This window comes from Vulpes lagopus, chromosome 2 (genome assembly GCF_018345385.1).
Source record: "Vulpes lagopus strain Blue_001 chromosome 2, ASM1834538v1, whole genome shotgun sequence".
In the NCBI taxonomy this organism is placed as follows: domain Eukaryota; kingdom Metazoa; phylum Chordata; class Mammalia; order Carnivora; family Canidae; genus Vulpes; species Vulpes lagopus.
Window position 1 is genome coordinate 7116800 of NC_054825.1, and position 27798 is coordinate 7144597.

The 27798-nt window shown below is 40.6% G+C and overlaps 1 protein-coding gene across 1 annotated transcript; it reads right to left on the reverse strand.

Annotated features, from left to right (window-relative positions):
* Positions 1-407: 407 nt before the first annotated feature.
* Positions 408-27394, reverse strand: ABRAXAS2 (abraxas 2, BRISC complex subunit). The gene is made up of 9 exons (XM_041745446.1): positions 27248-27394; positions 23006-23096; positions 18925-18961; positions 16673-16739; positions 7968-8158; positions 7044-7163; positions 6492-6576; positions 4891-5005; positions 408-2592 (listed from the first exon to the last, which is right to left on the reverse strand). Exons 1-9 carry the CDS (start codon positions 27392-27394, stop codon positions 2123-2125), a joined length of 1323 nt encoding a protein of 440 aa, XP_041601380.1. The 3' UTR covers positions 408-2122.
* Positions 27395-27798: the final 404 nt, after the last annotated feature.

Below are 27798 nucleotides of genomic sequence, written 5' to 3' on the forward strand. Positions count from 1 at the left end.
GAATCCAGAATGCACTTGTTAGCCGGCAGATCCTCATTCGGACGCAGTTCTGTAACTAAGACACTCGAAGGGCACCGAGTGCTGGAAGCTCCGGATGGTTACGCTGACTCAGGCTGAGCAGTCTCTTCAAACAAGATCAGTCCTTACGCGAAAGGTGCCTTTGGGGGACTTTCTAAGATTCAGTGTTGTACTCGACTGACACCCAATACACACTCCTTGAAACCAACAGAAACATCTTAGTAAGTTGTGTTCTCAGATTTCCCCCGAAACCAGCCTTACCCAAACTCTGGGTGCTGGTGTGTTTTCGTGACCATTATGACACTGTAGTAAGTCTCTGGGGAGTGGCCGGAATGACTACACCGAGACGAGGCCTTTCTGGGCGCGCAAACATGAAAAACAACGGTACCGTGATTAAATAGGTTTTTATTGTCACATTGAACTGCTTTGTCAGATATACATTGTAGGTTTCAGTATGGCATAAAAATAAAGATATTTTCCTGAATGTCAAAATCTGAACAGAGGAGATGGCAATGGCACTTAAAAAAAAATAATAAATTCACACTGGTGCTGAAGCCGCTAGAAGGGAGCTGATAAAAACCGCAACGCGTTTGCAGGTAAAGTGGTCTGCAACGTTTCAAATCCAATGGCAGTGGTGTAAGGCCAACAAAACCATGAGAGCAGGAAAACACAGACCCCACAGCGTGGCTCTCTGAAGAACGGCAGTTTTAATATTTCAGTCTACACTGTGTAATTTCATAGTGATACTGAAGCTCAGGGAGTAAACTTCTCTCCAACAAAATGAAACTACTTTTTCAGAACCCGGATTTGAAGCCTATTTGACACCTTCCTTATTCTCACAGGTTTTAACTAATTCAAAGGAAAGGCAGTTATGATTTCCCAAAGCGTTATAACTTCGTGGGCTGACCTCATCACATACGGTGGGTCTCGTCATTTCCAAACCAGAAGCCTAACATGCTCACGAATGTCTTTAGTGGTTTCACACATTCTGGGCAAAACTAGAAAACAAGCAGTAATTAAATAAAAATATAAGTGCATCCCAACAGAAAGTCTCTACACATTCCGCCTCTATCCTCCAAACAGCAATTAAAAAAAAAAAATAAGTATGGTTATTCAGATTTAAAATGAATCTTTATTCACCAAGATTCCCAAACAGTTTATTAAACGTGTTTTCCTCCACAAGTAAAACTAATACTAGGATTTGTCAGAAAAGCTAAATGAATTATTTCCCTTATGTATGAACTCAGCTAAATCCAGTGTCTGGAATCTGTTCATCATAAAACCCAGGTCTGGAGCATAACTCCCTTCTCTAATCCACTGCTGTGTGTCCTTCATCTTTAAGACTCCAGAACAGAGACCATAAACGTGGCTAGTGCAACATAGCAGTCACGGTAATTCCCCAAAAGAAAAATAAGTAATTTATTTTATGACATACTTATTTGGATGATTACTTACTGGTAATTAGTATTTCTACATTTTTTTTAAAGGCAACCATTTTAAGTGACAATATATATCAGGCTAGTAGAAAAAAGTTGAAACAAAGCCCTCTCTTTTGATCTCACAAAGTCATGCAGACAAGAGAAGGTACATCCGATTTGTTCCAATCAGGCTTCTTGGAATTATCAAAATTTCTTTCTGGCAAAGATGAATTTGGCTCATCATAGAAAGGTTCTTTGAAGGCTGCTGCTAAACTCGTTTCCCTTTGAAAAAGTAAATTTCAAGGCATGATAGTGCAAGAGGTAAGTTTTTGATTTATAGAACATTTATAGACTAATTGTGCTTAGTCTCTAATTTCCAATTTATTTTAAAGAACAGAAACTATGTTGATAAGTTTCACTTTGCCTAAATTTACCAGTACATCCATGAATCGCACCAGAATTAGGACAATTTGATTATCTTAATGATTCTGTCATGAAATCTGCACAATGTGTCTGCAGGTGAGAACCAGCGACGTGAGGCTCCTACCAGTTCTGTGCCCGAGGACCCTCCTGTTGGGTGGCCAGGGGTCTGAGAAAGCAGTTCTCCCCCCAGATTAAGTCCTCAAAAAACTCTCTCAATAAGCAATTAAGAAAAACAGTGCTAAGTGGAGAGTTTCTTTGTTCAGCTAAATCTGGGAGGTCTGAGTGTTCCTGGAGCCCCCGTCGGGATGTGTCATGGGTCGAGAATCCCTCGAATGGGAGTATTCACTGTTAGAGGGTTCTGTGGGGTCAATCAAATTTTCATAATCACTGTCATCTGATTCCTCAATGCTGTCTCCAGCTGCTCTTTGGGAAGGAGGAAGGTCTGTGCCACTTCCAGGATACTTCAGTCCAGCACTGGTGGAAGCAAAATTGGAAGAACCCACGGCTTGAGGTCGAGGCATAAAGACACTGGTTTCCATGCGAGAATGGCTCAAAGTACTTTCTTGATTGTTTGGGTGAAAATCAGAATAAGGGGGAGGAGGATCAGAGGCCTCTGCATCTCCAAGTGTACTTCTACCTTCAGCAGCAAGCCCAGAATAGGGCATCCGAGGGCTGAACGCTGGCCCCAAACTTTCAGATGGCACCTGTCTGCTGATCATCGCCTGCTGCAATCCTGGACAAAAACAGAAAGAAAACTATAACACTTTCTCTTTTTCACAGCTTTGCATCTCAATGCATTACATGGTCAACCTGAATGTTCTAGGAAATGGCAACTGATGACGACTCTTAATTATCTGACATTTGCATAGTACTTCATAATTTACAAATCCTGTTGCTATACATTCATTTAAGCTTCAGAAAATCTTCTGAAGTATTGTCATCATCATTAATATCATTGCTTCCAAATTATTAGGCAAAGAAACCAGAGTTCAGAAAGGTGAAGTGACTTCACTAAGGGAGTGGCTAGAAGTGGAGCCCTGATACTCACATGCAGGTCTTTTAACTGCAGGTCCTGTGCTATCTCCCTCCCCCGTTGCTCACTGTGCTCTCAGACTGTGGGGATGGAAGGATGAAATAAACAATTCTTAAAAGTTTAAAAGCCCTGTATTAGATGGCCATTTTCCAGGTTCCAAGCCATAAATATAGCACCTTCTTAAGATGGTAACCTGGGATCAAGACCTGAGCCGAAGGAAGACACTTGACCAACTAAGCCATCCAGGGACCCTTTCTCTCTCTTAATGTAAGCTCTATACTCAACGTGGGTCTCGAACTCACAATCCTGAGATCAAGAGCCAGCCAGGCACCTGATATGGCACATTTTTATGCATACTCTGGAACAGTCCAGGGTATATCTGGACTCAGATATCTGAGTCCCCAGCTTTGAAAAATACTGGTACAGAATTTAGAAAAGAACAAGGAAAATAAAATCATCCATAATTCTATCACCCAGATAACACTTAGACATTTGGTGTAAAGAGGACAAGATTTGGGGTTAAAAGATGTAAATTTTAGGGATCCCTGGGTGGTGCAGCGGTTTGGCGCCTGCCTTTGGCCCAGGGCGCAATCCTGGAGACCCTGGGATTGAATCCCACATCGGGCTCCCGGTGCATGGAGCCTGCTTCTCCCTCTGCATATGTCTCTGCCTCTCTCTCTCTCTCTCTCTCTCTCTGTGACTATCATAAAATAAAAAAAAAATTAAAAATTAAAAATTAAAATAAAAAAAGATGTAAATTTTAAATGTCAGCCCCTCCCCCCTTTTGTGAATTCCAGTTTTATTATCCAGCCTTGTGTGTGTGTGGGTGTGTGTGTGTATTTTAAATACAGCTGAGATTATATGTTTAGGCCATTTTATTATCCTGCTGTTTCCACTTAAGGTTACATACTCAGCATTATCCCACATCATTAAAAATTCGCTTCAATGGTTGTACAATATTCCACCATATAGATATGCCATAATTTGGGGCAACTGAGTGGCTTAGTGGGTTACACAGCTGCCTTCGGCTCAGGTCATAACCCAGGGTCCTGAGATCGAGCCCCATGTCAGGCTCCCTGCTCAACAGACAGTTGGCTTCTCCCTCTCCCTCTGTGCTCTTACTCTCCCTCTGGCTTTTGTTCTCAAATAAATAAAATCTTTAAAAAAAAAAAAAAAGGCCATAATTTATTCAACTATTCTACTGCTATTTATTCAACTACTCCAATAGATTCTTTCTCAGATTTTAGAATTATAGAGTTGTGATTAATATTCTTGGACTTAAATCTGTCTGCATTTCTGATTATTTCTCAAAAAATATAACACTAAAAATGAATCAGATATCATTTACTCGGAAATATGAATTATATTTTAATTGGTTTCCAAGTATTCTTATTAAGTTAGAAAGGTTATAAATTTAATGTACAAATGTTAAATCTGGTGGCATTATAGCAAACAGGTCTGTTTCCATGCTGGAATCAATAGATTCTTGGGCCTTATTCTCATTCAAGCAGCTGGTTCCTTAGCTTAATTGTATCCATTCATCCACAGCTACCAAAAATGAGACATTCAAAGCCTTTTTTGTGACCTTATGAATCAAATATGAAGTGAAAAGGATACTAGGTAACTCCTTTATGTGGCTATGTGAGGAACACAGGACACAGTCCCTACACGCTTAGGTTTGCCAGGATTAACTCCGTAAGAAAAACCACAGCTCCTGTAAACAGGTAACCGTAGTCAACACACGCACAGGTCTGCAGCACACACTTCTTGGGATTTACTTTAACTTGCTTTAGCCTTTCTACTTTTATCTTCTTTTTCTTCTAGTTCCAGATACTTGAAAGTACTTCTCTTCTGGAAGTACAAGTGAATGTTCTTTCACAAACAGCCTCATGTGGAGCTTGACAAATGTAGAAGGATTGCTGTGATTCATCCTATGGCTTGATGTTTGCAACAAGACGTTTCCCTGGTATCAAATGGTGAAATTAATAGGAAACTCACTTCTTTCTTGTTCCTTTTCGTTTTTCCTCTGAGTGATTTGTCTTCTTAATTTGTTCACTTCTGCCTGACAAGATTCAACAACTCGCTCACTCTTTTCTACATCTGCACACACTGCCTGAGGGAAAAATGACAACAGGAACAATTAGTTTCAAATCCAAGCACAAAGCATTCCGTGAAGATAACACTGATTGCGACCCTAGAAGAGCCCAAATGCTTTATCAAGTTAAAAAGACACAAAGTAGAACAAAATCATGAAGGTCCAAGGGACCAGTATTGTTGTTCACTGACTTGCGTTAATATTGTTAAGATGATTATGCTATTTAGCCTATAAATTCTTGAAAAGTTAGGGCAAATTGGAAATATTTAATTTTTGCCCTTGATTATTCATTTTTTATTAAAATGCAAAAAAAGGATTTTTGATACCAGTCTACCACACAAAGGATGAACGAAAGACAGGAATGAGAAGCTTTCAACTTTATAACCAACAATCAAAAATCAGATGTCACAAATAGATCTAACAGAAAATATTTATAACTAGGGAGAGTGGAAAAGAAAGTAAGTTTCAACTGGTGTTTGCAAAGTGGGCCTTATTCATTTGGCAGTGAAATGCAGAACAGCCACTTTGAAGTCCGCTAGACAGTGCCGATAATCTGAAAAGAGCATGGTCACGAATTTAGGACAAAAAGCTGTTTTTTACTGCACGTTCTTTCCATAGCAGAAATCCCAGAAACAGCTGGAAAGTAGGCCAGTCACCAGTTTGCCTGTTTCAAGTTCCCTATCCTGCTAAGTGGGCCGTGACCTGGTCGGGACCATGGACACTGGAAACTGCCTATTGTATGCTTTCTTCTTTAGCCCCAGGCTAATCATTCTGCTTTCTTCTTTTTCAGCAGCTGCCTAAATTCCCTTCTCTATTCCTTGGGACTTCTTCCTCAAAGCTAGGCTTTCTCCAGGCCTGGGAGAGCGTCTTCGGCTCTACCACTCTCCTTCTTGTTCTCAAAGCCTCTTTTGTTTTTATGGTTTAGGGCAAATTACTCCTAAGAACACACTGGGGATGATGAAAAGATCGTGGGAAAGTACTGTTAGCACCTAGCTCAGTAAGTGGCTGGCAGGAGATGTTTCCATAAATATTTGTTGCATGAATGCCTAGGAATGAACAGGCTCCACTGTGATCCTCCCACTCGACGGAGGCAGCTGTGGGCAAAGCGAGTGACCCAGAGCGAAGGAGCAGAGCTGTACCGGTTAGCGGTGCCCTCTGATGCAGTCTCACCTCCAGGTGTACTGATGGAGACAGCTGGGTTCTTAGCAATCCTTTAAACTCAGAATAGATTTCCCAAAAGAAAACTGTTATAAATGGGGTCACGAGTATTTAGAATAGTAATACTAACGCAGTACTTCAGACTCTACTTCAGGCACATAAGGAGACGGCTTTTTGTAGGCTGGCATGTGAACTAGCCTGCACATCTGAGATTAGTTTGGGAAAGCATATTCTGACGCTTGGATCATGATTCATTTGTCAGCTGAGAGATTATGAAGAATTAAAGTAGAATTAAAAGCACGTGGGCATTATAAATAAGATGAAAACTACTAGGTAAATCAGTTACCTGCACTTTCTCCTGAAGTGCGTTATAAACCTGATAAATCGCCCTGATGTCTTTCATGACTCCATCCTTGTCAAAAAAGTCAGTACTAGAAGACAGGAAAAAGATGTCACAAAATTATTTTAACTGCTAGGAACCTGGAAGGCATTTTCCCATCACTTCCACCTTGACCTATTATGTAAATGTTGCAATTCCAAATGACTGTCTCAGCAACAATGCCCACACTACTAGATGTACAGAAGAGAAATAGAAAAGAACCCCTGTGACCAAGACAACTTAAAAAATAATAAAAAGTTACACATTTTTTCAGTGGCCATATTTAGCTTTTGGAACTTTGGAAATATACAGATTCTGTCCGATAAAAAAAATTATCGGTAAAAATAAACTAAATTTTCGATAAGCATAAAATTCTGACATACAGGGGTGGTCTAGAGGATAGCCTGACTACATTTTTCAGTTTAAATCACATCAAACTTGATTTCACATGTCTCCATAAATCTGTTAAATACTGTTCACAAAAGACAGGAAGACATTTTTATTTCACTTTCAACTCACCCATGCTCTTTGATAACTTTGGCGTAACTCTGAGAAGTATTTGGCACTGAAGATACTTTATACTCCTGCTGGCTAGTATTGCCTAGATTGGGGATAGCAAGGGATATCCTTTGATTATACCTGCAGGAGGATCAAGAGAGATCATGTTAAAGGCGCTGCTCATCCTGATCCGTGGGTCTTGGCAGTAGGAGCTGAAGTCTCTACACTGATGAACTAACAGGTCTCATGGTGCCACACCTGCTTGCACAGACAACCCCAGGATGCCCGAGTTAGTAGAAACTCAACTGTAAACTCCTGGAGAGCAGAGGTCATGTCCCCATAGGAATCGGCAGAGTGCTAAGGAGGTTGTACAAATTCAGGAAAATACCCACTGATTGACTGATTAATTAAACCTTGTGAATGGCTATTTAACAATTTGTTTTCATTGATGTCAACGTAATATAGTCTACAAGTGAATTTCCAGAAGGAAATCTTTCTGCTATTTATAGCTAGACATCATAATCTTTTTTTTTTTTTTTTTGCTTTCACAAGTTCACAATGCAAAACCCTCATTAACCAGCAGGTGGATCAATTTTATAATTCTGTCTTTGAAATCGGTTTTAAAATTATAGACTTCCAGAAGCAGTAAAACTGTATTTCTACATAATGGATTATGGAGAAGCAAATGATGATTTCCAGCTGTTTATTCCTGTAAGAATTTATGCATAATTAACATATCTTGCTAATGCTTCTTGATTCAAAACCAATTTTAATTTATACAGCTGACAGGAAAATACCTTCCCTCACTACAAAGAAAACTAGCTGAAGGAGAATTATAAAAGCTTTTCTTTAAAGATGCCATAAAATGCACATTCTCAAAGTCATAAACCAATTACAGGTACCAACATCTTTACTATTTGAGTCTATTAGGAACTCTTTCTTTACCTTCGATTTGGTCTAAAGAGAACATATTCTAAAGCATGAGTGGAATTGTTGGCGGTGGAGATGAAGCTGAAGAGAAGGAAGACGAGGTCGGGCACCCCAAGGATGCGAGTGAGCTGCTTATGGATAACCTGCTCTCTGTATGACATCTGCTGCTGTGTATTTCGCCGGAATCTGTACCACCCAATAACTTTCTGCAATAAAAACAGAAAGAAAAGGATGAAAAGTTGCGTGAAATCTTAAGAATTTAATTCTGAAGGTATCCATACAAACACTTGTACACATGTTCGTAGCAGCTCTACATGCAATAGCTCAAAACTAAAAAAACCCCAACTGTTCATTAACAAGTGAATGAATAAACAAAATTCCTAGAAGGAAACACGGGCAATAATCTTTTGACATCAACCACAGAAACATTTTCCTAGATAGGTTTCCTTTAGCAAGGGAACCAAAGCAAAGATAAACTACTGGGACTGCATCAAAATAAAAAGTTTGCAGGGACGCCTGGGTGGCTCAGTGGTTGAGTGTTTGCATTAGGCTCAGGGTGTGATCTTGGAGTGCCGGGATAGAGTACCACATTGCGCTCCTTGCGGGGAGCCTGCTTCTTCCTCTGCCTGTGTCTCTGCCTCTCTCTGTGTCTCTCATGAATAAATAAATAAAATCTTAAAAAAAAATAAAAATAAAAAGCTGCACAGCAAAGAAAACAAAACTAAAAGACAACCTGCTGAATGGGAGAAGATATTTGCAAATAACATAACCAGTAAGGGGATACTATACAAAATATGTAAAGAACTCAAACAACTCAACACCAACAAACGAACAAACAAACAAAAAAACAATTTAAAAAATAGGCAGAGGACATGAATAGATATTTTTCCAAAGACATATGAAAGGATGCTCGACATCACTCATCATCAGGGAAATATAAATCAAAACCACAATGAACTATCATCTCACACCTGTCAGGATAGCTAAAAAAAACACACAAGAAACAAGTCCAAAAGGAACCCTTTGTTCACACTGTTGGTGGGAATGCAAACTGGTATAGCTACTGTAGAAGACTGTATGGAGGTTTCTCAGAAAATTAAAAATAGAATTACCATATGATCCAGCAATCCCACTATTGGGTAATTACCCAAAGTATACAAGAACTTGGGGCAACTGGGTGGCTCAGTGGTTGAGCATCTGCCTTTAGCTCAGGACATGATACCGGGGTCCTGGGATCAAGCCCCACATCGGGCTCCTTGTGAGGAGCCTGCTTCTCCCTCTGCCTATGTCTCTGCCCCTCTCTCTGTGTCTCTCATGAATAAATAAATAAAATCTGTTTCTCTGTGTGGGGGGAAAAAAAAAGAGAGAATACAAGAACATGAATTTGAAGAGATACGCTCATACTTATTGTCTATTGCAGCATTATCTACAATAGCTGAAGTGTGGAAGCAGCCCAAACGTCCATTGATAGATGAATGGATAAAGAAGTGGTGTGTATATACACATTGCAATATTAGCCAGAAAAAAGAATGAAATCCTACTATTTGCAACATGGATAGATCAAGAGAGTTTAATGCTAAGTGAAAGAAGTCTGTAAGAGAAAAACAAATGCTACGTGCTTTTACTCATATGTGGAATTTAAGAAAAAATGAAGAAAGAAAAAAAAGAGACAAACAAAAAAACAGACTCAAATACAGAGAACTGGTCACTGCCAGAGGGGAAGTGAAGGGGGGGGGATGGGTGAAACAGGTGAAGGAAATTAAGAGTACACTTATGATGAGCAGTGAGTACAGAACTGCTGAATTATATTATACACCTGAAGCTAATATTAACACTGTATATTAGTTATACTTCAATAATATATATATTTTAAAAGGGCACAAGAAGACTTGCAAGGATACGTTCATTATCTTATTATGTTGATGGTTTCATGGGTTTATGGATATTTCAAAACTTACTGAAGTATATACTGTAAATATGTGCAGTTTATTGTATGTCAATTATACCTCAATACAATGATGTAAGAAGTTAAGCTTCATCAGCTCTAACTATAGGATAACTAAACTGTCTAAGTGAATTAAACTGATATGCTTTCTGAAAGTCTGGAAGAACATCTCTTATAATGTCATCTGCTGGACATCTGAGAACTTACTACTGGGGTCACTCAAACCTGCAGAATTAGAATGTCCAAAGGTAGAACCAGGAATCTGAATTTAAGAGAAGTTCCTTGAGTTTTTTCTTGTACACACTAAAGTTTGAAAATCTCTGTTGAAGAGACAATTAACTTTGTCAAAGAAACAATCTTTACATATTCTTTCTGTAAAACATACTTTTTAAGTGAAAATCCTATTTTAAGAAGTAAAGGTAGCTTAATATTGATAGTGTCTTTAAATTAACAGTAAGTTAAGGGGTGCCTAGGTGGCACAGTCAGCTAAGTATCTGAATCTTGATTTTGGCTCAGGTCATGATCTCAGAGCTCTGGGGTCAAGCCCCGGATTGGGCTCTGCACTCAGCACAGAGTCTGCTTGACTTTCTTTCTCCCTCTGCCCCTCTCACTCGTGCTCTCTAATAAATACATAAATCTTTCTAAACAGTAATTAAATAAAAATTAATTAATTAATTAGCAGTAAATTTAGATTATGTTTTGGTACTTTCACGTAGGAAGGAAGTGAACCAATCTTTGCTGAGCCCCTGTGCCAGGCCCCCAGATAGTTATATGACAAATATTTTCACTACTTGTTACAACCTTGGGGGATGCTTGGGTGGCTCAGTGGTTGAGCATCTGCCTTTGGCTCAGGTCCTGATCCCGAATTTCCGGGATCAAGTCCCACATCAGGCTCCCAGAGGGAGCCTGCTTCTCTCTCTGCCTCTCTCTCTCTCTGCCTCTCATGAATAAATAAATAAAATCTTAAAAAAAAAAAAGAAAGAAAGAAAACTGTTAATCTAGAAAACAGACTTAAAAAAAAATGATCACAACCTTGGGAAATAAGGAATGTTTTTTCCACTGGGTTCACATCCCATGCAAGGAATTGCAGGGAAGAAACAGTTCCTGTCCTCATGGAGTATTACTGAACATAAACCATAACTTCCAATTACATTAAAGCAATTAATTCTGATATTCTTTATTTTTTTAATTTTTATTTTTTTAAGATTTTATTTTGTAAGTAATCTCTACATCCAATGTGGGGCTTGAACTTATAACCCCTAGGTCAAAAGTTTCATGCTCTGCCACTAAGCCAGCAAGGCCACCCCCTGAAATTTTTTAAATAAAAAGAAAACCCAAACATTTCTGATAGTGTAAATCTTTTAAAAGAGATGTTTTGTCCAAAGTCACTGAGTTAATGAGTGATAGCCTGTTTGCCTGTCCTTTCTACTGTACAATGGTAACTTTATAATTCCAAATGGGTCACATGATTATGGCCATTACAAAGTGAAGAGTAGATTCTAACAAATTTCCAGGTGATGCTGTCGCTGCTGGTCCAGGGACCACACTTTGAAAACCAAAGCTCCAGTTGAAGCCCCTCTACATGTAAAGATGGAGGGGAAAAAAGGCACCCTTTGAACATTTACCTTCATTTAATGAAATGTTTAGATTAAAATACCATCATTTATCCTTTCACAGTGGGGAAATCATAATGAATCATTTCACAATATATATCAAATTAACAATATCATTTCACAATATCAAATTAACACAATGTACACTTTAAATATCTTACAGTTTTTATATGTCAATTGTACCTCAGTAAAGCTGAAATAAAAAATATAATACAGGGATGCCTGGGTAACTCAGTGGTTGAGCATCTGCCTTCAGCTCAGGGCGTGATCCCGGAGTCTTGGGATCGAGTCCCACACTAGGCTTCCTGCATGGAGCCTCGTTCTCTCTCTCTGTATTTGAGAGCCACATACATTTTAATAAACATAGTTCTAATACACTTTATGTATTTACTTACTACTGTGACAAAAGTCTTTACTAGCTTGTATTTTTTAATGGCTAATTCTAGCACCCAGAGGACTTTTAAAATTACTATGTATTTATTTTTATATGAATTCAACTTATTAAACTTTTGTTCAGTTCTTGTACTTTTTTTTCTTTCCTTTTTTTTAAAGTTTTATTTAGGTAATCTCTACACCCAATATGGTGCTCAAACTCACGACCCTGAGATCTAGAGTCACACACTCTTCTGAATGAGATAGCCAGGCACCCCAATTCTTAGAATTTTTCGATATTAGATTTGAAACCTGACAACAAGAGTCAATTTTTTAAGAGTTTCTACCAGCACTTTCTTAAAAAGTTAATATTGATTAAATAGAAGAATACTTTCTACATGTTAGACATTGTTTAAAAGTACCCGTGTATTTTTAAGCCTAATATTTTATTTCATTTTAAGTAGTTGCCATACCCAGTGTAGAGCTCAACAGAGGGCTTGAACTCACAACCCAGAGATCAAGACCTGAGCTGGGATCAAGAGTCCAACGTTTAACCAGGTGCCCCTAAGCCTAATCTTTTAGATGTACCTTTGTAGATAGTACAATAACCCTTTTGAGGTGGTGACCCAATTTTCTATGTTTCCTGGGAGGGGAAAAAACGAAACTAGAATCAACTATAAAGCTTTTCAGTCGCCAAATATTATGTGTCATCTTTGCTTTTGTACTAGAAATTTGGATTTTTGGTTTTTTTTATTTTTTATTTTTATTTATTTATGATAGTCACACAGAGAGAGAGAGAGATAGAGAGGCAGAGACATAGGCAGAGAGAGAAGCAGGCTCCATGCACCGGGAGCCTGACGTGGGATTCGATCCCGGGTCTCCAGGATCGCGCCCTGGGCCAAAGGCAGGCGCTAAACCGCTGCGCCACCCGGGGATCCCAAAATTTGGATTTTTGAAAGGAATCCCTAAAGAGTTCATAGAATTATAAAATTCCATAGGAAATACAATGAAATATTAACAATTCCATGGAAAATATAATTTCCAAGTAAATGGAAGCAAAAAACTCATGTATTTCTTTTAAAGATCTTATTTATTTGTTCCTAAGAGACACATAAAGAGAGGCACAGACATAGGCAAGTAGAGAAATAGGCTCCCCTCAGGAAGCCCAATACAGGACTTGATTCCAGGACCCCAGGATCACAACCTGAGCCAAAGGCAGACACTCAACCACTGAGCCACCTAGGCATCCCCAAAAACTCGTATTTTTTAATTTTTATTTATTTATGATAGTCACACAGAGAGAGAGAGAGAGAGAGGCAGAGACATAGGCAGAGGGAGAAGCAGGCTCCATGCACCGGGAGCCCGACGTGGGATTCGATCCTGGGTCTCCAGGATCGCGCCCTGGGCCAAAGGCAGGCGCCAAACCGCTGCGCCACCCAGGGATCCCCAAAACTCGTATTTTTAATTGCAAAGGGAAACATGAATAATTGTTCTAGTACAAAATTCTAGAACATCAAAATTATAGATTAACTTTTAATTTTTTTTTAGAATCTTAGTCTCAGGAACTGCAAAGTTAACTCCAGCTAACAACCTATGGCTGGTATACTACAGATCAAAAACAGCAAATCCAATTTTTTAAAATTCTATTATTTTTTCAAGATTTTATTTATTTACTTGAGAGAGAGAGCATATGAGTGAGTAGATGGGGGGTAGGCAGTGGGAAAGGGAGAGAATATGAAGCAGAGGGCTCATTTAATTTTTTTTTCGGTAAGCTCCACGCCCAATGTGACGCTTGAACTCACAACCCAGAGATCAAGAGTTGCATGTTCTACTAACTGAGCCAACAAGCCGTCCCCCGCAAATCTGATTTTTAAACCTCCAAATTAATTTGGAAATGTGTCTTTATCTACTGCTGAAAAAACTACCTGGTAGAGTTCTTCTTTTCCAACTTATTTTCAATTATAAAACATTGTTACAAAAAACTTGCCACATAAAGTCCCCCTTCATCAGCTGCACCTCCCCACTCCCCTTCCCAAATTAAACATTTTTTAAGTTTGGTTGCCTTCCTTCCAGATCTTTTCCTGTACATCTAAATACTCGTTCTGATTTTTGTTATTACATAAAATAAGCTCAAATTATAACACTGCTTTTTTCATGTAACACAACTTTGAGATCCTTCTAGGTCATTACACAAGAACTTCCCTCATTCTTTTTAAGGTCTGCCTCACATACCACAGTACAGAAGTGCCAGCATACCTTACCTGACCACTTCCCACTTGTGGACATTAAGATTGCTTTCAAAATTCTCGCTATTAAGCAAAGATGCAACAAAACATCCTTGTACGCTGGGTTCGGAGGCCAGACTGCTGGGTTTAAGCTTGGACTCCATCATTATTTGCTGGCAACCTTCAGCAATTTACTCACCCTTGCTGCCTCCTTTATAAAATGGGGATGGTAAGAACAGCAATTTACCTCCTATTTCCCACACCTGGAAAGTGCTTAGAACGTGGCCTGGCAAAGACTTAAAACTATTCACTAACATTAGCTTTTCATATCTTTGTGCCCAGATGCAAATGTTTACTCGGGCCAGATTCCTAGAGGCGGAAGCACATATTTAAAATTTTGTTATTGCAGGCACCTGGCTGGCTCAGTAGGTGAAGTGTGCAACTCTTGATCTCAAGGTCATGAGTTCAAGCCCCACGTTGGGCATAGAGATTACTTATAATACTAATAAAGAAAATAAAATAATAAAATTATGTTACTGCAAAACTCTTCTCCTAACTGTCTGTTATCAACTTACATTCTCACCAACTACAGCTTCCCCATTTCCCACAGCCTTACCAAAGCTGGGTATTAGCAATCTTTTTTTTTTTTTTTTTTTGGTAATAGCAATCCTTTTACACTTTTGCTAATCTGATGGGTAAAAAAAATAGTATGTTGTTTCAGTTTGCATTTCCTGACTGAAGATAAACATCTTTTCATTTATTTCTTGGTCATTTGTGGATTTCTTTTTTCTTTTGTGAATTTCCTATTCATATTCTTTATTCATTTTTGTCATTTTAAATGTTTTCATCTATTAAAAAAAAATTGTTACTTTTAACGTGCAGTGAGTGCTCTAGAAAACTGTGCTCCAATAAGAATTTTCATGGAATACATTCAGTTTTAGAAAGTATAAGAAAAGCTCATTGTCTAAAATATGAAACTAGGGGCACCTAAGTAGCAGGTGAGTTAAGTGTCTGTCTTTGGCTCAGGTCATGATCCCAGGGTCCTGGAATTGAGCCCTATGTCGGGCCTCCTGCTCAGTGGGGAGCCTGCTTCTCCCTCTCCTCCCCAGCTCATGCTGTCTCTATCTCTGTCTCTCTCTCAAATAAATAAATAAAATCTTAAAAAAAAAAAAATGAGGGGCATCTGGGTGGCTCAGTGGTTGAGCATCTGCCTTTGGCTCAGGTCATGATCCCAGAGTCCCAGGATCAAGTCTGATGCGGGCATCAGGCTCCCCATGGGGAGCCTGCTTCTGTCTCTGCCTCTCTCTGCGTGTTTCTTGTGAATAAATAAAATCTTAAGAAAGAAAGAAAGAAAGAAAGAAAGAAAGAAAGAAAGAAAGAAAGAAACAAACCAAATGGAATGAGGTTGGTGGCTGGGATAGGAAGGATGGACTCCCAAGAGATTCTAGAATATATGCTCCTGGGCAAGTCACTGAAAACAAGAAAGCTGGACAGTGATGCCTGTGACTGCTCTTAACTCCATTTTCCAGGTAGCTGGGGATGGGATCAGATTATGGAGAATGAGCACCTTCTGAGCCTGTCATCATCCATAAACCTGTCTGTCCTTTCTTCCAGCCTTCCCAGTCTTCCTTTCATCTTACCCACTTGTCTTTCTGCTTTTCCAACTGACAGTAGTACTGAGGTGGGCCATAGATGGGAAAGGACTTTGACGGCACTCTACTCATGATGCCCCTCTTCAGACACCTGGGCACCAAGTCCCACAGTGCTTGTTCTTTTTTTCCACAAGTCATCATTTAAAAGCTTTTTCATAATACAGGCTTCTAAACAAAGGCATTTTGTTTTCTATGTGACAAACTGAAAACTTTTAATAACTTTTTTTTCCTCGAGGGATGGTTTAATAACAAATCTATTTTTCTGGAAATGACATTTCAAGGCAAAAACCGCAAAACACACATATGGTACAACAGAGCAAATTATAAACGAGATCATCAGACAATGCTGCAGCAATAAAACTGGTTCATTTTCAATTCTATTCAGACTTGCTGACCATAGATAATCAGAACGTTATATGCATATGTTGACAGAAATAATAAATACATGACCTTTTGGAAAAACATCTATGTTCAACATTAATTGAACTTGAAAGAGTAACATATCCAAAGATGGTTTAATTACAACTTACATTTTCTAGAATTATTTTTCCTGGTTATAAAATTAATGCATGGATATAAGATATCTGCAAAATTATTTTTTAAATTACAAAATAGAAAAATAGAACCACCCAGAATCAACTCAACTATTTTTAACTCTCTATAGTTCCTGTTTTTCCTTCTGATTTTTACATAATGGAATCATATCATAAATACCTAAATTTTTTTCCATTGATAGGTCATAAACATTGTCTCACATCTGCAATTTACCCTTAAAATCTACCTAAGTCAAAAGAACTTTCATTTATTAATATCAAATCACACTGTTTTATTTTACATTCCTTTCTGGTTTTAAATTTAGATGATAAGATAAAGAGTAATTTCCAAATCAGACTGGGCAACAAATAGGACATACCTTTCTCCGATCTTTAAGAATCCTGTCCAAACTCTCTTCGTTAACTTTGCTTGCATAGTCATAAAAACTGTTTTTTTTTAAAGAGAAAATATACTTTATTAAAATTGCATAGTATTTTGACATGAATACACTTAGCCTTATGTGTCTATAGGTCACTGAATCCTAAAAGTTGAATCCTATAATCAAGATATAGTTAGATATAACTGCATATCTTCAACAGCCATAGAGAGAAATCAATGTCAATGCTTTACTGATGATAGAAGGTATCTTTTGCCTCAATGAATACTCAAGAGACTGTTACATTCAAAAGGTATTACTTCCAAATGTAGGAGGTGCTGATTCCAAGTAATTAGGAAATGTGTGGTTTCCAATGCCTGTGACATCTTTTCCTTGTTTCTAAGTATCAGTTACTTATGGGGAAAAAAAAGAATACAGTAGCTCATTTTTTGAAAAATGCAGAAAGGAAACGAACATCTGCTGAATGCTTAAGGGGCTTGTCAGTATGCTTTCTCATCTTATTTCATTTCATTCTTGCATCAATGCTGGTAAGCAGGTATTAATACAGCACAACACGGCCCAAGTTTTATTCCCATTTTTGTAGATAAAGATACTTAGGTTAAGTGACTTGCTCCAAAACACAGGTGGTAGATGGAAGAGCTGGGATTGGAAGCCAGGTCTGCCCCTCAAATAGACCTACCTGACCAGGATCCTATGGTGAGCAGGCCAGGCATAATGATGTGTGACCTCTCTTACCACTGGGTGTGCTTTTAGGAATGCCATCCTTCCTTCCTCCTCCCACCACAGTTAAGCCCAGGCCTCATAAAGTAGCATAAAAAAAACAAAAAACAAAAAATCCCACTGAACTGGGAATCAGGAGATACCAGCTCCAGCTCAGCTCTGCTTCTCACTGTACAATCTTGGGCAAGTTGCTTAACCTACGTGGTCTCCACTTCCCTTTTCACAAAAGAAAGAATTCTAAAGTTTCTTTCAGTTCTAAGAATTATAGGTCTATGATTTAAACTTAGTTAAATCCTTCTGGTACAACTCTACTGAAAGGTTTTTGAGGAATTCCTCAGAAGGGAAGGCAGGGCACACCTAGAAGAGCTTCACAGTCAGGACCAAATCGGACACTTTCATGGACCAAACACAGTGAATGTATGGACCAGGCCTGAATCATTTCACTTGCTCTGAGATTTTTCTCAAATGAACTGCTTGTCTTGGTTCCCACTCCTCTTTCAAGTATGTAAATCTAAAAGTGATAAAGATCTCAGCTGCTTTCAGACTTTGTCCACTTTGTCCATCTTACATGAGAACAATCCTCTGAACTAATTAATGGTTAAGTGTGCGGTGGGGGGATAAAAGGGGGAAGTGGGTCCCCAGGAGTTCTTGGGTACAAGGGCCTGGGTGTTTGGGCCAGCTGGGAATGGGACAAGGATCAGGGGGAAAGCGGCAGGGGACATAGAACAGGCACAGATAGGCACCAAAATTTGTGGCAGGGGTTAAAGGAGTGCTGACCAGAACGTTGAATCCTACTAGTGTGGGCAGCTCTGGAAGAGAAGTACTGGCTTCTGGGAAGGTAGACCGTGCCCTTAGGGGGAAGTTTAAGAAAGAGTTGAAATCATCATACCAGCCCAGGTGGACGGCTCTGGAACTGATAGTGCAGGCAGAGGCCCCAATGTGTCTGAGAAGTCTGGTGGATGGGGGATACTGGCTCTTGTCTCCCTCACCTGCCCTTCTGAATGTGGCTCCTTCCATATCTTTCTCTTGCTGTTGTTTAGTTGGTCTTAGTGTATAACTAGTGTGTATTCACTAATATAGACACAAAAAGAAAGGTCCATGTTCTCCTTCCTTACATTTTAAAGTTGAACACTGAATATTTTTTATATACTTCTTAAAAACACCCATTAAATTCTCTTATCCATATGTGACCCTTGATTAACTTCCTGATCTGTGGCTGAAAAGCCCTTGCTTGGGAGGCTGCTTTCACTATAAACCACTGGGGGGCAAGATTTATACTGCCCCCTCCCCCTTTCCCGAACCTGACATAGTGCCACACACACATTGGGCACTCAATAAACAAGTGAATTTGGATGCCCTCAGTTATACCCATGACTGTATAGCCACAATCAGCTACAATCAGCTACAAGCCTAAATTCACTAGTCTTTAATCAGCTACAAGCCTAAATTCACTAGTCTTTAATCAATTAGTCTTTTAATAAGGACTAAAAGTGACAAAGAAGGTTACAGCTTACCTAAAAAGTTTTGAACAAGGCTGATGATTATGGATTTCTGTAATCAGAAAGAAGGAACACAGCTTAGTCCAGTCATGTAAGATACAGGCAAGTATAAAATAGCCCATTTGTTTGTTTACCAAAACCTCAAACAATAAAAAGACAGTTTTTCTCACCTAAATAGGTGCTGTGTGTACACTAGTGAAGGCAGTGTGTCTCAACACTTAAACTCAGGGACACATTCTCAGAATAAACTGCAGAACAAGTTCTGTTTCCATTTGCCCATACACGATGAGCACACATCTGAAAGCTTTTATTCAAGAACATGCAGCTATTGTGTGCCCTCATTTAATCTCACCTATTTAAATAAAGCGTAAGAGGGAAAAAGTAACAGCTAACTGGAAGCATTTAATCAAAGTAGACAAGCAGTGTGAGGGCAGCTTGGAGAGAGGAGGGCCTAACCACCCTACCATCAATAACCCACTAATGGCTCAGGACAACTTGGACCAGGTGTTTTGATCGGAAAGGGAGGAGGAAACTCTGGAGGCCTGTTAACCCTTTCAAAGATGGTCAGCACCAAGGGAAACATGTCCTTTATAAGGCAGATCCTAATGGCTTCTGGAAAGACTGCTGTGGTTAACCAGAGTGAACAATTCCTTCAAGCTCATCAGGGGGCTTAGGATTTGGGTTGCTTTGTAAGACCATGAGACTAATTAACCACTCGATCCTATTAATAACATTCTTCTGGACAGAGACTCATCACCTGTTGTTTAAAAAGCCACAGCTGCAGAGTTCCAGGCTGCAATTTTAATGCAATTAAAATAAAACCACGACCCTGGGGGCCATGGTACTATGCCCATTAGCTTCTGCACTGATGTCAATGCTGCCAAAACACACTCACAGATGCAATCCTTCTGCTGGAAAGACAAATTCATTGCTTGGCATGGCTTTTGGCACTGTGATGCAAATAAGAAAACCTCACCCAGAAATTGTTCCTTCTTTTACCACCAAAAATAATACAGTACAGCATCTTACATTATTTCAGCGATACTATTAGTAAAGCAATTAGAATGTGGATCATTTGTAGCAAAAGCTTTACAGAGAGTTCAGGAAAAAGAAAAACTCACCTTCTACTTTACAGGAAAAAACATTTTAAGAAAACCCCGAAAGTCAATTCTGAACTCCAAATACACACTGCTATCATCTACCACCAGACTTTTGTCATGATTTATAATTGGGATTTTCTAATCCCACTTTTAGCACACTAAAGATATGCCCTAGGTATCACGTGACATTTGCTAAAGGAAGTTGAACCTTTCTAAGACTTTTTGCAATGCCTAAGCACTCCATGGAGAAAACGGGATGAAGGCCTCAAACACAATAAAGCTGTAGATTGGAATAAAGCTGGCTGCCACACTGGCTCATGGAGCTCTGGAAATAGGAAGGAGCAGGGCAGCCTCACCTGGGATTCTATAGTCTGCCATGCTTCCAGAGCTCACCTACATGGCAGACTGGTCATCAGGTACATAAGGCATCTCTCTCTACAGGCATTTCCCTAGAAGGTCTCCCCCACACCCCCACCCCATCCCCATCCAGCAGGCCGATCTTCCTCCCTCTGCTTCTCCTAGGGGTTGAGACAACAATTCCACTACTCCCTCTTCTATCCTTTCCAACAACTGCTGCGGCATCGCCTAATTAAGGAAGCTCTCCAGTGGTTGTCTGCTCCCTCTCCTTCTAGAACTATGGGTGGACAGTTCTGCTTAAAGTGAGTCAGCCCAGCTTTGAAAATTAATACGTAGTCAACATAAAACGTGAGGCACTTGGCGTTCAGAATGCAGCACTCTATATGAAATCCTTATTGTACAGAGTAAGGTCAAAGTGTGCATGGATTCAGACATTTGCAACAAAAAACAACTCTGGTCAATTTGTTTTATTTAAAACGTCTTATTCTGGAGGTTAGGCTATGCCAGAAAATTTCTTTACACCACTGGTCTGGAATACTACTCATGGCACTTTACCTAATGTTTGGCCTTTCAACCCAGGTTTCAAGCCCCTGGTTTATGTTTCTAAGATGTATTTGTTTTTAAAAGAAAACTATTATAGTTTTCTAGTCCAGCAAACACACTCTGCCCATGATATCCACAATCATTTCACACAATGAACTGGATACAGCTAATAAATTAAACGTTGTGTGGCAGAAGATGGTTGTCATGGCACTGCATTAACTGGGATCCTATCGATCGGTACTTCTCCGTATCTACAATACCATGGAAACATATTTACTACAAGAACTAGAAGATTTACGAATCAGATACAGTGCACAAAGCTGTAGAATTTGAATTACTTTAGCATTCTATTTCTTTAAAAATAAATAGAATATTCGTCATAAGTGCTATTTTTGTGATCATGCTGGGTAAGAGAGCTTTTTTGCATGGTCTGCTGTCAGCTAACTGTGCCTGGCATTTTAACCTTCATATTCCAAATTAGTTTTGAAAATCCAAGTACAAACAATAAAATTACATACATGTTCAATGAAACCAAATTATCTATTTTAGGATTTTAAAGAGTTAAGCAAAACAAAAACAAAAACCTCAGTGAAAGAAGTATACAGTATATCAAGTCTTTATTTAACAAGTCAGTACTGTGCGGAGTGGGTTTTATAGCTTAGGTCCTTTAGGAAATGAACTGTTTCTTGTTTTCCCCCAATCCTAACCCCACCTCAATCCTTACCCTGGCCTTCCAATCCATGTACTAGAAAGCTATCAGAACTAGAAGGCTTGAAATTGATGATGTGGCCCCAACATAACCTAACCTTCCAGTAATATATCAAACCAGAAACCACTCACCTTCACATGTTCTGTATTTTCATCGCGTAGAAATAGGCCAGATTCCATTACCTTATGCATGCACTCCTTGCTCTGTGTTCCCCGGAATACACCGCCCACTGACCCTAAGTTCATCTCCTTCCTGACACTTTACTGATTTCACCCACTAGCAGCTTTTTTTTTTTTTTTTTCAACTGTCAGGATTTTCTCCATTCCTTTCTTACAGTACTCATCTTGTACTGTTGTCTGATATTTCTTTCCACACCTCTGGAATATAAGGATGCATCTGGGTATTCCTCTCATTGCCTGGCACATGCCAGGCACATTCCCCACACACAGATGGTCAGTGAATGGTGGCAGCGTAAGTGAAATGTCTCTTGCTGTGTTCTGAGTATCAGGATATGCTGCTGTTTGGTGACTTGTTCAAGGTGCAACTGAAAGGAATTTGATCCCTAGTTATCAAAAAAAGACTGATCCGGGATCCCTGGGTCGCGCAGCGGTTTGGCGCCTGCCTTTGGCCCAGGGCGCGATCCTGGAGACCCGGGATCGAATCCCACATCGGGCTCCCGGTGCATGGAGCCTGCTTCTCTCTCTGCCTGTGTCTCTGCCTCTCCCTATTTCTCTCTCTCCCTGTGACTATCATAAATAAATAAAAATTTTAAAAAAATTAAAAAAAAAAAAAAGACTGATCCAAAAGGGAAAGGGGAAAGAGAGACAGACAGAGAGACAGACAGACACTAATACAAAGACAGTGGATGCATCTATATATAAAATACTCCTTTGTCTTCCCCAGCAATCACCCCAAAATCGATTTTGGTTTGTTCTTCAGAAGGCTGTGTAGACTTAGCAAATAGCTCACATAAACAAATGTGAATATCTTTGCTCAGTGCCTCCAGGGAGTACCAGCCCAACAGAACCTTTCATTACAGTATGTGGTGATGATGACAATGCGGAACAGCCCAATATGCAAACTAGGGGTTTGCTGTGGTGCGGAAGAGACTATCATGCGAGACAGCACACAGTGATTCAGTAAAAGACCATTTGGTGGATAAGAGATAGCTTTACAAGCTACCTAAACTTACAGCCACGAACTGCAAGTTCACACTGACTTATAGAACATTTCATACCAGTTATCAGGGCAAATGATTTGCATTATGAGTTCAGCTGCTTTCTATGTACTCTTTTTATCTTTCAGATTAAAGCCAGTTAAGGGCCAAAGAACAAAACAAACAGCATCAATACAGAAAAAGTATTTCTAAGCTCAGTGATAAACTCACCAATTACTTGCAGAAATTCTGTGTTGCTGATTTGTGAGTCACTGATGCTAAAGGTTTCTTCTTGTCTTACCTCTCCCAGCAGAAATCCTTCCTAAAAGTAATAAAAGAAAATAGATGCAGACTAAAAATAAAAATGATCCTTTTTACTGGAAGAGCAACTGGGGGCATTATAATTTTATAATAATTTTAACAATCCAAATTAAGCTTGCCATATAAACTACTACTCTTATAAATCACTAAGACTAAAGCAATCTGAGATATATCTATTAACTCGATTGCTTGAAAAAAGGATTCCATACACAATGAAATATTTTAATCCTTTCAAAAAAACAGAGTTTTTTGGGGGATTTTAACAAAATAAGTAGAGCGAATTCATTTCCTAAATCCTACTGAGTATAATAACCAATATCAAAAAAGCTCAGGAAGCAGAAATATTCCAAGGTTGTTTTCTCGAAACAGCTTACAATTTATTTCATTGTTTTAAAAGCACTGTTAACGACAGTAGGATAAAGAAGTTAACACAATGCACAACGAATTGCTCTTGTACAGGCTGTGGGAAATGAGGATTTCAGCAAATAAATCACTCACATGAATGTTCTTCCTTAATAAATGCCAAAGTCAGTTTCTTTACACCTTTGGAGAACGTATACCATAAATCCTGGATTATACAGCACATAACCTACTGTGTGAGCACTTGCTGTCATGTTCAGCGCAAGCACAGCTGGAGAACATTAACTCTATATGCCTCAGTAACTTCCCTATAGAGGCTGAACTAACAGGCTGCCTGCAACCTCCCTAGATAGCCACATGGCTTACTCCTTCCCTCCATTTGGCTCTTTACCCTAACAGCACCTTATCAGAGAGGCCTTCCCTGGCTGATGTCACAGAAACAGGGCGTGCCAGACTCTCTGTCCCGTCCTCTGCGTTTTCTTCTGTCTTCTCACTGTCTGCCATATTACATCCTTACATGAACAAACGCCTACACCTACTAAAATATAAGCTCCGTGAGAGCAGGGACTTTGTGTTTGTTCACTGCTATATCTCAGCAACTAGCACAGCGCCCAATACATAGGAGGTGCTCAATAAATGCTGGCCAGGGATATCTGTTGAAACAACCACCTTGTATTATATACCTTTCTATTCTAGGCTGACCCTTCAAATCAATTAAAGAGATACCCAGCTGGAATTTGTGGGGGTGAGGAGGAAGAGACAGATGCTTTACAGCATAGTTTTTGCATTGGATTTAGGGGAAGGAGTGTCCTAAATTTCCAAATCATCATGTATAGGGCAATTATCAAACTTGAGTAATATACAGATCCCCCTTAAAAAAAAACTTTCTCAAACCTGAAGGAGTGTTCATGACTTCTAGTTTGAGAAAGTGACTAAAGAAGCTTGTTTTATCCTATCAAAGTCTTTCAGTTACAAGTTCTCATGACAAAAGAGAAGCTTTCTCTTTGTAACAAGTTAATAAAAATTAAAGTGAAAATAATTCTTTAATTCTTACAGAACTTTACACTCTAAGAACATATCTACAGACCTTAGTGTTCCACAGTCTAGGAACTGCCAAATTTAGAAAATAAAAATAAAGGATACCGTTAAATTTGAATTTCAGATAAACAACGAACAACTTTTATGTAATATTTAGGATATATTTACACTAAAAAATGATTTCCTATTTTTCTGAAATTCAAATGTAACTGAGTGTTCTGCATTTTATCTGGCAACTCTATCATAGTCCTCAGTTTGAAAAAGTTATTAGTGACAGCAAAACATTCTAAAACTAAGCACAAAGGAATGCTTCTTATCTATTGGTCTGGATTATCCAAGCCATTGTTACTTTACAGCAGGAGAAGGTAAACTATGGTGTGTGGGCTAAATCTAGCCTCATGCCTGTTAGTGTACAGCCCACAAGCTACGAATAGTTTCTACTTTTAAATGGCTGAAAAAATAGGAATTAATATTTCACGACAGGTGAAAATGATATAAGAAAATGATATAAAATTCGGAGTCCATAAATAAAGTTTTACTGGAAATAATGACTCTAATTAACTTATTGTCTATTGCTGTTTTCTCCGTACAACACCAGAACGGAGTAGTTGCTACAGAGACCACAGGGCTCACAAAGCCTAAAATATTTACTTATCTTGAAAAAGCTTGCTAATCCCAACTCTACAAAATGAGTAGTTTTAAACTAATTTCCTGCCCGGATTAAAAAAAAAAAAAAAAAAGAATATGCTACAAAAGCAAATTTTGCTTCAACTTAAAAATATATAATATTGGGGATCCCTGGGTGGTGCAGCGGTTCGGCGCCTGCCTTTGGCCCAGGGCGCGATCCTGGAGACCCGGGATCGAATCCCACATCGGGCTCCCGGTGCATGGAGCCTGCTTCTCCCTCTGCCTGTGTCTCTGCTTCTCTCCCTCTCTCTGTGACTATCATAAATAATAAAAAAAAATTTAAAAAAATATATAATCTTGACATTAACGTATCCCACATACGTAATTGTGAGAAAGTTAACATAACCAGCTGTGGTCATACAAAACACACCTGCAAACTACTGTCGTGGTGAAAATTTCCATGAGGTCTAGCACCGTGCCTGGCACGGTGTAGATATTAAAGGAAGAGCTCTTGAATTAAATTATAATAACAGGGGATCCTGGGTGGCTGAGCGGCTTAGCGCCTGCCCTTGGCCGAGGGCACGATCCTGGAGTCCCGGGATTGAGTCCCACGTCAGGCTCCCTGCATGGAGCCTGCTTCTCCTCACTCCTGTGTCTCTGCCCCCCCCCACATCTCTCTCTCTCTCATAAATAAATAAATAAATAAATAAATAAATAAATAAACAAACAAACAAATAAATCTTTAAAAAAATATATAATAATCTAAGTAACATGACCATCTCACTGCAGGTTGTAGAAAAACTACCCACTTGTCAACAGGTAGCTGTTTATCCTTACGATAACCCTGCCTTTTACATGAACTGTGATGTTACAAGCTACTCCAAGAACTAGAGATGTTAAAAGGCAACGAAACCACATTTAATACTTCCACGGACGCTGGGAGTATCACAAACCACCTTTCTTTGGAACTGCATCACATTACTTAAACAGCTGGCTGTAGCATCAAAGGCCTTAGTGACCAGAGACACGGGCTGACCCTAGAGAAACCTATGTTGTACCTATTCCCATCGCTACTCTCTACCATCAACACTATAGACACGAACAGTACCACGTCTTCATGCCACCCAATTTACTAACAGGGTGGCCTCCCTATAGATCAGTTTTTATTAATGGAAGCTAAGGTTGCAGACATCAAGCCGAATCCAGTTCCTTATTCTCTAGTGTAGCATTTTGCTTTGTAATGATGACCACAAAACCCCCACACTTACTAAAGGAATTTGAGTAACTCCCATCTCAAAAAAAAAAAAAAAATCACCTCTTCCGCTTGGTGGACAGATCAGACATGTACTTAAAGACAAAAAAAAAAAAAAAAAAAAGATCTAGTTTCGCAAAGAAACTTCCATCCGGGGCGAATGACATTAAAGGGCCAATTCGTACAATAAAGACCCCGAAGCAGGCAGGCTGCGCTCCCCTCGCGCTCCGAAGCCTGCGCGTCTCCCTTCCCTCCTACGGAGGCCTGTCGTTTCCCGGTGTCGCTGCGACCAGCGCCGCGGGGCTCGGGACATCCGCCCGGGAGCTGAAGGTGCGACTTGCACGCAGGCGGACCCCACACCTAACGCTCCTGTCGTGCGTTCTCCCGTTTTCCATCGAGGCGAAGTAAGGCGCGCGGGCGTTATCCCGCAAGGATGCACAGTGACAGCCGTGGCTTCCCTCGTCGCACCCCACGGCCGCCGGTGAGGCCGCCGGGCGGGGCCGGGCGCCTAGACTGGAGCTCGGTCTCCCCGCTCCCTGCGGACCCCGGGGGCCCCCGCAAGTCTCAGGGAGAGGGGGGCGGGCGCTGCTGACACCGCCGGCGGCCGACCGAGGCAGCGCTGCCAGGAGGGAGAGGGGCCAGGGGGCGGCAGGCACTGAGCGAGGGGGCCCATCCCGGGGGCCGGGGAGCCCCGGGTCCCCAGCTCCTCCGGCCGGCCCCGGAGCCCGGGAGCCCGGGAGCCCGGGAGCCCGGGAGCCCGGGGTGGGGGTGGGGGTGGGGGTGGGGCGGCGAGCCGCCGGTGGTCCCGGCTTGGCCGCCGGCCTGGGACGAAGGCTGGAAGCTCCAGCGGCCGCGGCGGGGGGCCCGGCACCTACGTGGTCCGCGTTGCTGTTGGCGCTGTGGAAACACACAGCGCTGAAGGTGTAGCCCGAAATGGAAGCCGCCATGATGGAAATCTCCAAATCCCCCATCATGCCCCGCGGAGGGCACGCAGCCTTCCGGCCGGCCCCGCCCCTGGGCATCCTGGGAAATGAAGTCCTCCGCCGGCGAGGCCCCGCCCCTCCCCGGGTGGCGGGAGGTGGGACCGGGCGCCCGCTCGCCAGGACTGAGAGATGCTGCTTTGCCCGCACGACGCGGACCGACCCCGGGGGAGGTGTCCTCTGCGTGGGTCCCGCGCCCAGCACACGTCAGACGCTGCCTCTCTTCTGTGTCGCCCTTGATAGTTCCCCAAATCGTGTTTATCTCTTTGCAAATGAAACTCTGCCTAATGAAAGCCAACAGGGGCAGCCCCGGTGGCGCAGCGCTTTGGCGCCGCCTGCAGCCCGGGGTGTGATCCCGGGGACCAGGGATCGAGTCCCACGTCGGGCTCCCTGCATAGAGCCTGCTTCTCCCTCTGCCTGGGTCTCTGCCTCTCTCTCTATGAATG